The sequence below is a fragment of the Centruroides vittatus genome, unplaced genomic scaffold, assembly GCF_030686945.1.
Source record: "Centruroides vittatus isolate TY-2023 unplaced genomic scaffold, ASM3068694v2 contig_134, whole genome shotgun sequence".
Classification (NCBI taxonomy): Eukaryota; Metazoa; Arthropoda; class Arachnida; order Scorpiones; family Buthidae; genus Centruroides; species Centruroides vittatus.
This window is the reverse complement of record NW_027120852.1, coordinates 378,090-391,187: the sequence shown is the minus strand read 5'-3', so window position 1 is coordinate 391,187 and position 13,098 is coordinate 378,090. Positions and strand designations below refer to the sequence as shown.

The 13,098-nt window shown below is 34.1% G+C and overlaps 2 protein-coding genes across 3 annotated transcripts in view; one reads left to right on the top strand and one right to left on the bottom strand.

Moving 5' to 3' along the window:
- LOC136990754 (HIG1 domain family member 1A, mitochondrial-like) overlaps positions 1-13,098 on the top strand; it is a 330,009-nt gene that overhangs the window by 144,555 nt on the left and 172,356 nt on the right. The gene's annotated exons all lie outside the window — the stretch shown is intronic.
- Positions 1-13,098, bottom strand: part of LOC136990713 (kielin/chordin-like protein) — a 75,909-nt gene that overhangs the window by 5,940 nt on the left and 56,871 nt on the right. For both annotated transcript variants that reach the window (XM_067289126.1, XM_067289127.1), the window contains 4 exons: positions 8,876-8,992; positions 8,666-8,770; positions 5,900-6,010; positions 2,439-2,537 (listed from right to left, as the gene is read on the bottom strand). In XM_067289126.1, the coding sequence (XP_067145227.1) occupies positions 2,439-2,537; positions 5,900-6,010; positions 8,666-8,770; positions 8,876-8,992 (432 nt within the window). The remainder of the gene's footprint in view (positions 1-2,438; positions 2,538-5,899; positions 6,011-8,665; positions 8,771-8,875; positions 8,993-13,098) is intronic.

Below are 13,098 nucleotides of genomic sequence, written 5' to 3'. Positions count from 1 at the left end.
ATTTTCTGCAAATAATCCACGTCCCTTTCAAATGTTTTAAACTGTAATACGAAAACCGTCTAATAGATTTTTAAAGAAGTTTAGACAAATGAAAAAATCGCAAAATTCTTTACACACCTTGCAATTTTTCCCAAAACCATAAGATATATGCATATCTCCTTTTTTTGTATGTCATTCCACATTTTAATTGATATTATTAGATGCTCCTATTTAAAATATCCGGCCATACCCTCCCTTCCACATAACACGCACAGAACTGTCAGGTTTAGCATGCATTAGCTCTTATTCGTCGTAGAGAACTAAGCAGTAGATTCTACAATATCCAATGACGAGTTTCAAAGTCTTCAATCGACAATGACGACATAAGTGGTTAAAGTAATAGTCACTAATTTACTCCATATGCAGTATGGCAATAATTCTTGCCATCCTGCACTTCAAACAAGAAATATTCTGCACAGGTATTATTGACATTAAGCTAGATACTTTTTTACTTTTGTATCGGTCCAACAAAAGATTTAACCCCTAATTAAAATGATTATATATTTGCCAAGGGGACTGAAACTTTTCATAAGCATTTTATACACTTGTATGTTAAAAGATGAAGCTAGGGAGGTTGTTTTAAACATTTCATATTTTGTTTACACACAGCGGTATTATTGTAGTTTGGATTTTGTTAGCAAAATGACATTAATTTGTTTTAAAAATGATTGCAGTTCGAAAATCCATTTTAAATTATAATTCTTATAATAATAATCAAAATTGAAGATGGTAGTAAAATAAAATGTTTATATTATATTTTCTAAACAGAATTGCATTATCCTATCTGCCCACTACCAATTCATTTGACCCTGTTCAAAAGATAATAATAATAATAATAATAATAATAATTACTTCATTATTTTTCATAATGCACTTTCTTCTCAAATACTCCCTTCCTTTCTTCTCTTTCACTTATTTTATAATTACATCCAGAAATACGGAATGACAGAATGTCTTCTAAATTGCTTACGGATAGAACATTTTGTTTTTGACGGCACGGGCTAAATAAATTTTTTATTTTTGTTTTAATTTTTTGTGAGGTGTGCGCCAATGTAGTTAATAAGCACAATACTGCATCTAAATTTATGAATGTGTTGCGATAATAAGTACCTGTAAGCCAAATTCTTAATAAGCTTACAAAAGTGTAATTAAGTTACTTAATGATGACTTTACTGAAGAGGTCCAATATTATCTTGATTGTAAATTGAAGTTGCAGCTTCAATTTACAGAAAAATAATTTTTGGGAGTTAAATAACTTTCAGAATTCTCTTTGGAAAATTGGTTATTACTGGCTTATTAGAATACTTTACTTTCTGTATTAAGAGCAATACTTAATGGTTTGGAAAAATGCAAACTTATACTGTTACCACTGTTAAATGTTTTTGATCCAGTTAATGGGCAATCTTCTGACATAAAAGACGGAACGAGACAAATAACCAAAGACTGCGACGTCGGCAGATGCTGCGAAAGATCGACGAGAAATTACCGGCAGGGAAAGAGAATCCCAATCTCTGCTATTAAGACGCGTCGTTAAAAATTTTACACTTTTCTCCCAGGCTCTTGCAGAGAGTAGAAGACAGATTGGCAGACAGCCAAAGTCACTCTTGTTCCAGAAAGTTTAGTGAATAAAGATGTAATGAGACCGAGAGGGCTTCCTCTCCTGGTATCCTCCTTGTGTTGGCAAGGCTAAGTGCCTTTGCACACGAGTGATAATGTCCGTAAGTGAACGGAAGCACAGTACATCATTCCATTTGCTTCCATGTACTGAGACATTGTGCCATGTATAAAAAAAAATAAATTTAAACACTTCCTTCAATCAGACCCTTTCAATTGATAAAAAAATTTTAATGCATGTGTTCATGAGGCAAACAAAGAATATTATACTGTCATGGGTTCATTTGTACTTATTTTAAAGATAAGTACTTGTTTTCTTTAAAATCAAATCATAATTTATCATCATGCCATCCATTCGGTAGCCAAAGTTAGCACTACAGCAGGAAATCAAATCATCCAAGCTAATTACAAATTTCTACAAAATTTTTGTATGCATCTATAGATTATGAATTTGCAAATAAGAGTGGACACTCTTATTTGTTGTTCTAAGATGAAGTCGTGTGTTTCGACATCCTACAGACCAAATGGATAAATTTTTATTTTGCTAAAATAAGTTGCTTACAAATTACCTTGTGGAATTTTCTCGATCAAAGATTAAGCAGAGAGGACCATTGACTGAAAATTACAAATGCTGAATGTAACAAAATCTAATGAATGCCAAACTTTAAATGGAATATCTAAAATATAAATTTTTTGTTTCATATTACTTATCAACTGACAGCTTCTTAGAATCATTTAAATAGATATATAAGGTAATTAGATTTTAAATGTAAATATGAATTTACCCGGACAGATGCAGGACGGACATGCGCCAACGGGTACATCCGTGTTGAGTCTGCAGGGATCTTCGCATTTCGGCATGGAACAGTGACGTTTATGAATGTCTAAAAAGAAATTAATAAGCAAAAGTTTAAATTATTTAACTCTATTAATAATGTACATTTTATGAGGTTCTGGAAAAAGTCTGAACCTCTCACTAAATGTGCTTAAAAATGTTTTACTATAGGAAAAAGGGAATTAAAACTCTTAAAAATAGAAAAGAATAGTGCATAAACAATCTTTGTGTTTAAGTTCCCAAGACTGAATGACTCAGATTGGTTTCAAACTTTAGCATTGTCTTAGAAAGTCTCAAATTCCACCTGAGAATGAAAAAAGATAGTGATTTCTCATCCTTCCGAATACCTAGCAATCAGAACAGTCAGTCAAAAGACCAAAAGGGATAAAAGCCTTTATCTCAAATGGATCTTTGGTCGTCATTCTATCCAAATTTCTATTGCTTGCTTTTCTCTGAGACTTCTGTCCTTTATGGTGCACAACTCGGGTCCAACAGATCACTCTCTTAACCTTTTCCATGCGGTTAGCTACTGATCGGTGTGTATCACGTGACTTCTTCGCTTATCGGTGATGCGAAACTTACCGATCGGTAACAATTAAAAAATTCGATTAATTTGCGCTATATTTGAGTTTTCCAGAGATCTTAGCTTTGATTCGCTCTTCTGTATGTTGATTGACTTTGTTTAAGCCAATAAATATTTTGTTACCACCCCTGGGCCATAAATATTTTGGTAAATACATCCCCTACTATTCTACAGTAAATCTTCGCAGTTAACTACATAGTTGGCTGAAAACAATCAAAGGGAAACTCCTTCTACAGTTTTATTGAGTCTCTTCTGTCTTTGTTGACGTTACTTTAACTAATCACAGACTTATGAAACGAAAAAATTGCTGCGAAAAGCCCTGCCTCCAACCTTCAAAGTAAAATGTAAACAATCACTGTAAATTCGATTTTTAATTCTAATTAACTAATTTGACAATATTTAGGCGAGTAAATATGTTTTTAAAACTATCTAGCAATAAATATTCCTGGGAAACTCCACCTTCCTATGTCTATGGAAGGTGTTTGCGCTGTTAATTTGGCTTTAAAATTTTTGTCAAATGAATTCATATATATTTTGAATACATTTAATTATTTTACAAAAGTAAGAGCAAAGCTCTACGACTGACACAGTTGTACAGCTGACTAATCGGTGTCGCTTCACGATAACAATCGACTACTCTCCCAGCTAAATAATTAGAGACAGTGTGAATAATGGCAATAACTTCTCCCCCACTCTAGGTAGAAAGCTGCAGTTTGTTTTGTTTAATAGAGGACAGATGTTTCTATCTAACAGATGTACAAAGTTCAGTAATTCTCTGTAAATTAATTTTTTTTTTGGTTCGTAACCTTCAAATTTGTTCGTAAACATAAATTAAAACCAACAACTGTAGTGCCTTTGACCGGTGTGCTTCTCTCCTCTTTCTCTGTGAAACGCAAACGTTTTCGAACCTCGTTGGTTCTTCCTCAGGCGTAACGGAATTCTGTTCTACAAAATTTAAATATCCCGTCGAAGTTGATCGTTGATTTAGAAAAATTTGCATTCTGGAACGCTGTTGCGTGCAGCCAATGTCGTCATATTAGACTTGCGCGATGTGAGTATAGCGCTACGTCAGGGATCTGTTGAGAAAGGCTTCCCAAGCCGATGATAAGATGACCTCCTTTTTAAAATTGATGCAGTGCGTGTTACTGCGGGTGTTGAGTAAGATGTATATAGCTTCAAGCCATTTGAGGTGATCTTGTCGAAACGTGGGGTGAATGATTGCGGCACGGGTGAAAAGAGGCTCTATTTCTGGATCGGATGAATAGACTGCTAGGGCGGTGTTTTGTCTATGGTGTAATATGTCCGCTTTGTGGTCCTTGATCCTCATGTGTATGTTGCGTTTGGTGGATCCGATGTAGATGGCTTCGCTGTTATCTCTGGTCGGCGATGGGTATAGAGTATATTCCTGGAAGTCTGTTTTTATCTGGAGCGTCTTTTCCGTTCCTAAGCCACTCGAAAATCGTTGGGCATCTCCAACCAACGAGGTTCGAAAACGTTTGCGTTTTACAGAGAAAGAGGAGAGAAGCACACCGGTCAAAGGCACTACAGTTGTTGGTTTTAATTTATTTTCACTCCGGTGTTGTTCCTTTATATATTTTGTTCGTAAACTTCATATGTTTTTAATCAAACACAAAAAACAGATTGAATATAGCGCGATATTGAAGCGAAATATCGCGATTCAAAAAATTACCCAAAAGTGCAAAAATGCGCCGCATAACGAATTCCACCTATTTACTTAATGCTAAAGGTTTTCCGCATGGAAAGGGTTAATGCTGCTTAGGGCCTACCAGACCACCCCCACTGCCACACCACAAGTCATCACCAGGGTGCTGGCATTTAAACAATTATAGGCTCACCTACCAGGTTTTACTGTAGACCATAAAGACACATCAGAGAATGAGGGCGTGCAGTTCTCCCTGTTCGTGACCGGGCTAGAATAGTAGACAAGACGGTCTATCTCGCACCAATGTTGACTCGATTGTTCTCTAAGTATCCATTGAAATGAAGGCTGGTAGATATCAGATCAAAGACCGCAATAGGTAAAAACCAGACATCACCGTGACAATATACGAACACCATTTGATAGCAATCATTATTTACTTTTATTGAAATGCAAGTTAACAGAAACTATGAAAATAATGTAGAACCGAAACTAGTACAACGAATACACATATTAATATTAGTGATCCTTTACGCGAAGGACCATCAGAGGGAAATGATGGCCTAATATTATCAGCTGTCCATTAAATCTGGAAATATAAGATTGTTTTATAGAATGATCACAATGTGACATATGATGAGTCTATATATATTGTGATAAATATAAGAGAAACTGTCAATCCTCAGACAGAGTTTTAGAATATGGCAGAATTTCAAAATTAAATAATACTCCATTTTAAATCAAGATTTTTCACTGGATTTACATATTAATCCCATTCTCAAAACAATTCAAAATAATAAATCTGATAACCATTTAAAATGGCCAAAAACACCCATTAACTACTTCAGTCTTTTAGAAACCATTACTTTCAAATTCTTTACTAGTCCATCTTCAAGGATGATCTTGTAATATCTGTATTGCTTGATTTAATCTTGTTTGACAACAGTTTTTATTTTAGAAACATCTTGCCACACAATTCTTATTTGAATTTTATTGCCAAGGTCATCCCCAAACTTGTATTAGTAACGAGTTCAAAAATACTCAAATACGAAAGTAATGGTTTCTAGAAACCTGCAGTTATCTGCTTGCTTCGTTAATGTTTTCAGAACAAATTGCAACGGCCAACTACGTTTGTCGTCGGTGTAAATATAATAAAATATCCGCTCACCTTCCGGAAGACAGACGCATCCGGGACAGGGTTCGTCGGGGAGATGCTGAAGATAACAATTCGAAGCACATTTCGGAGGGGAACACCATATCTCGGGAAGGTCTTCTCTTTCTGAATAAAAATATTCATGGATTATGCAAAGTATTAATGCTATTATTAATGTTGAATATTAATCGGTGGTAATTTTAGTTTTATAAATTTCACCTACAAAGCTAAAATAATTATAACATAAAACTGTCAAAAATATTCTGAACATCTTGATATTAAAAGAGAATTTTTTGACATATAAATATATGAAAATATCATCTTAAAATTTATACCACACTTTGAACTCTAGTAATATTTTCTATAGTAAAACTTTTTCATATTCTTAAAGAACAGAAAATATTTCTTTACATTTAAAGCTTATTATCGCTGTTAAGTCAACGTATCTGCTCGTTAAGGATGCCAAACCGTTCTTTAATCTAGAAACATTTTCGGCCTTAATCGGACCATCTTCTGCTACTGGAGAACAGAATACATTTGAATCCCAAAATCGAACAACAAAAAATAATTTTTAAATTATCAACATCATTCCATTTTGAGATCCAAATGTGTAGTCTGTTCTTCAATAATTGAAGATGATCCAATTAAGACCGAAAACATTTCTAGATTAACAAGTGGTTTCGGTGTCCTTAAGAGCAGATATATCAACTTTCCATAAAAGCTTTATACCATAAATAACTCAAATTATATATTACCAAATTGAAAGCATTACTTTTTAAAAATTTGAATTAGATTTTCTATGAAGCTTTCAGATTATCTGCTTATTTCGGCACTGGGATCCTATGTCGTAAAGTGTTAATAATGACGACGAGTTGCCGATAACGTCGAAATTGTCCGTTAAAGGTAAAGTCGTACTTGTCAAAATGCATCCATAAAAGATATTTTGAATATTTGTAATACATAATTTTCATCTTTGATCTCATTAAATCAGGATTACATTGAAATTATCATTTATTATTCAGAAATTTCCTCTGGAAATTTAATATATAATTTAAAATCTAGCATAAGTTTAAAATATACAATGTATAATATAATTGTTACTTAATACAAATAATACTGAACATTTCTGTTGACTTAATTCTGTCTCAAATTGTTCATTAAAAAGATCTGTGGGTGAGCATGTAGAAATTAAAGGGCATCTTAGATTTGAGTAAATACTAATTCTGTGTGCACCGTCCTTGTAATCCAAATAATGATTCTGGTAGACGATCATACAGCAATAGTTAGGGAAATTTTCGTTTATTTAATCAAATGCATTTCGGGTTGGTTTATCTCCCAACCCCTCTTCAGTGCTGTTAAAGAATACAAAATATGGTAAGGATTTCCGACAATATTAAACATCACGTAAATTGGAATACAACAACATAAAACTTGCATATCATATGTTGGTACATTTTAAAAAATATTTTTCTATATTTTAACACAAAGGTGTATTACATTCTCTATAACATAAATCATAAAAAAAAAATTTTTATGTTATAGAGAATGTAATACACCTTTGTGTTAAAATATAGAAAAATATTTTTTAAAATGTACCAACATATGATATGCAAGTTTTATGTTGTTGTATTCCAATTTACGTGATGTTTAATATTGTCGGAAATCTTACCATATTTTGTATTCTTTAACAGCACTGAAGAGGGGTTGGGAGATAAACCAACCCGAAATGCATTTGATTAAATAAACGAAAATTTCCCTAACCATTGCTGTATGATCGTCTACCAGAATCATTATTTGGATTACAAGGACGGTACACACAGAATTAGTATACACAGCAACCATACTTACTACGTTGAGTAAATACAGTGAAACCTGTCTAACAGGAAGATTTTTCTATGTTAAAATTTTCTATAATCTGGAAATCTTAAATTCTGAACCTTTACAGAGAAAGATCACATGACAAAGGGACATGGACACATCTTTGTTACAATTAACTAAGAGCAGAATCAAAAAAGTTCTGGGAACAAAGCAATGATTGTAATTTGTTAAAACAATGAGAAGAATGTAACACAAGCACTGCCAATTTGCCTTGTACAGTGTGTTTCATAAATAATAGTATTGGTATTCAAAAATAAGTTGATTGATGTTGATAAATATGCTGAAGTAAATGATTGATCAGAGTATTAAAATTTCTGATGGCAGAGCAAAACACTAGTTTTTTGTACTCAAACTGGCTTGTTTGCCATTGTGCGAACTCAACAATTGCATCCGAGAAGTAATCAAATACCTAGTACAAGTTCTTGGAGCAATAAGAACTTTTTAGAATGAAATAGTTCTCAATTCTTGCATTCAAATTCTCCCATCTTTAGTTGGAATCACTTCAGATTAATTTGGATTAAACCTGTCCAATAGGTTAAAAATTAATTCGGTATGGTATGATTCCAGTTTATGCACGTTTTACTGTATCTAATAACTAATAATTATTTTTTAATTCACAAACACAAGGTACGTTATTTTTTCAACATTAGGCGATATTCCATTTTATTTAGTTGAATATCGCCTAGTGTTGAAAAAATAACGCACCTTGTGTTTGTGAATTAACAGAATTAAACAACACGGTTTCAAAAGAAGAAAATTATTTTTTAAGTCAAATTATCCGATCTCATAACACTTCTTGAAACACTGCGAAAGTCAGGTTGAAAACTACTAAAACTATAATTTGCATATGACTACTTAGTTAATAATTTTTAAATAGCATAAAATCAGGATTGCAAAACTCACCAGGACAATTGCACCTAGGACACTTGCCAGGAAGAACATTTCTTTCAATTTGGCAAGAAGAATCACACTTTGGCATAGAACAATGTAATGAGAACTTGGCAACATCTATAGATGATAATATTTATGTAATAGCAAAATCAATAAATTAATATAATTAAATTTCTTACAGAATAAAAAAAAATTAATGCATAAATTAGAGTATTTTTATACCTGGACAAATGCAACTGGGACATTCACCGTGATTTATATATTGTTGAATGTGACACGGTGCAAGACACAACGGCATCAAGCATAAAACTTTGGGGATGATATCGTATGATCTGCTGTCTGCAAAATAGTTTATTATTATTATTTTCTTATTACTAAACCACATAATGCACAACAAATTTTCAATACTTGCTTTCCAAATTTTAGATTGTAAACAAATAATAAATCCAAATTGTATTGTTACAGTAGTTATTTATACACTGAGTGGCCAAAAAATTAGACATCTGTAGATTTTCCGATGGATCGAAATCCACGGATGTAATATGGATGTATATTAAGAACTCAAATGATGACCAATTACACATGCACGAAATTGGCGAAACAACAGTAAATTTATTCTAACAGGACAATAACCGTGAGATACTTCCTATCCCTCAAGTTTACACGATACACGACTTAAAACTAATGAAATTTACAATACTCTATATACATACACGCTTTCCTCATATATGATAATTGCATATAGTAGCCTTCCATGAATCATGGTCTCGAGTTCCCGAGCGTTCCTTTTTTCTTTACACCAAACCTCAAAACTAATAGTTCTGTCCGAAACCTGAATGTAATTCATGTTACCAGACGTACATCCCCCGTTGATACTCAATTGCATTACGATGGAAACGGATATACTTCCCGACTGAAAATGGTCGCCCTTTCTCGACTCAGACGTCCTTGCTGACCTTTCCTCTTCCTACCTTCCTTGACGAATCCAAAAACAAAAGTGTCCTCAATCGTGAGAGTTCCCTAATTTATACTTGCCGCTCTCCGGAAGTCCACTTCATTCACGTGTCCCACTCTGGACCAATCAGAAGGCTTTTCACGTATACCTAAGATGACATCATAACAAAAATACATGCGACATGGTACAATCCAAGAAAACCTGATACATACAAAAAAGGAAATCGAGACAACAAAATAATAATAATAATAATAAATAGTCGCATAGCACTACACATCCTCTAATAATGAGTTGGTCCATCTTTAGCTCTGATCACAACCGATATTCTTCTTGCATGGATTCAACAAGTTGCTGATACCGTTGCTGAGGAATGTTGGCCCATGCTGACATAACGGCAGCTATAAATTGGGTCAAATTGGATGGTGACATTTCCAAGCTTTGAAATGATCTTTCGACTTTGTCCCAAAAATGCTCCAAAGAATCGAGGTCAGGAGACTGAACTGGCCGTGGAAGTAGGTTAAACTCTGATTGATGTTCCTCAAACCAATTTGAGACCGATCGAGCACGGTGGCAAGGTGCATTGTCCTGCTGAGAGTGACCATCTCCATCAGAGAACATTACAACCATATATGTGTGTATGTGATCGGCAACGATGTTGAGGTAAGTCGTGCTATTCAGAGATGCAATGCACAGCGGCTACAGCTTCAACACCTCAGCATTAACTTCAGAACTACTCAATTGTTCACCAGCCACAGGAACTTCCTGGCCTACCTAAACAGATTTGGGCACAGGAACTCCCCGCATTGTCAGTGCGATGGGACTTCGCAACAAGACGCACAGCATCTCATATTCGACTGCAACCAATACACCCAACATAGGATGAATCTACTTAGGACAGTGTTACAGGAGGGATACAACTGGCCTTGCGACCACAACGTCTTACAAGTTAGTTAGAAATAAGATGATCTTCAAGGCACTTATAAACCTTTGTCGAGTCAACAAAGGCACTGGACCTGCAACACGACAATGAGTAAGAAACATCTTCATAGTTCAACCACAGCCTACAATAAGAAACAGCCTAGTCATTTGCTCTGAACACGTGTGTCGATTCCTGAGGCGGTTTGCACATAGTCCTCACTAGGAGCGCTGATGACCGGACTATTCGATCAAGTGATCAATGCTAATTCTGTTGTAAAGACGTGGTTATAATATATTTAAAAAATTAAAATTTTGAAAATATTTTACATCAAGATATTGGTAAATTTTTATAAAGTTTGATTTAAAATGGTTCATTGCTCTGTGCCGTTTTGTACATCAAATAAATCAAAAAAAGATGGAACAAGTTTTCACGAATATCCAGCAGAAGAGAGTTTACGTTTAAAATGGATAAAAGCTGTCAGTAGAAAAGGTAAGATTTATTTAATACTCCATAATTAAATAATGTAGGAAAAACGAATAATTTTCTAACATCTATGCTACTTGCCATTGATGCTACACTTTTGCAATTATTTTATTATATGCTGTAAGGGTTCGTGCAAAAACCACGTGTCCCCATATTTCCCAAATCTTACTTCCCCTTCCCATTATGATCTTTTGTGGCTTTTATAAAACCTCCCTAAAAAAGCACATGGAAAATTTCAACCCTCGAAAATTTATATATTACTTCCTTTTATCAAATTTCTCGGATATTTCAAAAACGGTAGAAAGACATTGCTGAAAACTACATGGGTGTATTTGAAAAGCATTTAATTTCAGCTTTTTAAAATACAAATAAAATTAAATACATATACTCCCCCTTAATGAGGACAAGTACGGTTTTTGCACAACCCCTAACTTCAATGAGATTAGGCTATATTGCAATTGCATTTTAAATTTTTGTACAATTTATCTATTTATGCATACAAATTATTTATAGATGGTATAACTAATAGATTTACTGTATAAGCTAACTCTTTTTAAAATTTACAGATGAAAACAGTTCCAAACTTTGGAAGCCAAGTGACTGGTCAGTTGTCTGCAGTAAGCACTTTCTAGAATCAGATTATAAACCAGGATTGAAAAAGAGAATATTGATGGTTGTTTACAATAAACAAAAGCCTCGTTGGAGTGACAACACAGTAAAATACTGTGTCTTATGGAGCAAAAAGTCTTCTAGGGCATATACATTTGCTAGGAAAACTCCACTTTTATCATTACCATCAAAATCAACATTGAAAAGATATATAGGCTCTGTTTCTGGGGTTAGTGTGGGTTCCCTAATTAAGCAACGATTAACTCAGGAGGCAAAAAAGTTGTCACAAGTGGAAAAATTAGGTTCACTTATTTTGGATGAAATGACCATTAAACCTAATCAACAGTATAACAAGCAAGCAGACGAAGTAGTGGGAACAGTAAAAATGAATGGCCTGGAAAAACAACTTGGACTTGAACATGTCACAGCAAATAGTCTCCTGTGTTTTGTGTTTTCAGGATTATCAAAAAATTTTCGAATTCCTGTTGCATATTTTTTTATCAATGATTTAAAAGGTCAGGAACTTTATACTTTAACTTTAGATGTGATTCATTCAGTGGAGACAGCAGGTCTAAAAGTACTCAGGATAGTTGCTGATGGCCATAGTAAAAATGTTAAGTTATTTGAATTACTTAGTGCTGTTAACCCTCCAATTCCAAAGATTCCACATCCAATGGATAATAATCGTTCAATATTCCTATCATATGATCCATGTCATATATTAAAAAATTTCTGGTCATTGCTTCTTTCTCCAAGTAGGGTAATGGTGAATCATGGAAAACATATTAGTGGTGTATTTCTCCGAAACTTGTTTCACCTACAGAGAGATCATGTTATTAAACCAGTAAGATGCTTAACTTTTAAACATGTCTATCCAACAAATTTTGATAAGATGAAGGTTAAGCGTGCAGTGGACATATGCAGCCAAAATGTAATTGCTGCACTGAAGTTTTTACAGAAGCACGGACACAGGTTTGGGAACTTGAACTTTGTTGAGGCCGAGGGCACAATTGAGTATTTGGAAATGATGCAAAAATGGTTTGCTATTCACAATATCAGCAATACTCAACACCACATTCATTCCAGAAATGCAACAGTGATGCAGTTTGTTTCTGCTAATGATGAAAGGCTCAATTGGTTGGATGGTGAGTTTTTGGGATATTTACAGTCCTGGAAAGATAGCTGTGACAGTCCCAATGTTCAATTTATCAGTAAGCAAACTTATGAAGCTGCTTGTCTCACAACCAGATCCACTGTTCTGTGTATCAGGTATTTGTTGGAGAATGGTTTTGATTTTATATTAACCAGAAAATTCAATTCAGATGATATAGAGAACCTTTTTAGTGGACTGCGGTCCATGTCTGGATTCAATGACCAGACAAACGCCTGCAGCATAATGCAAGGACTGCATACAATTCTTAAAACAGGACTAATTAGTGCATCCCTTGAAAGCAATGCAGAAAGCTTAGATTGTGAGGA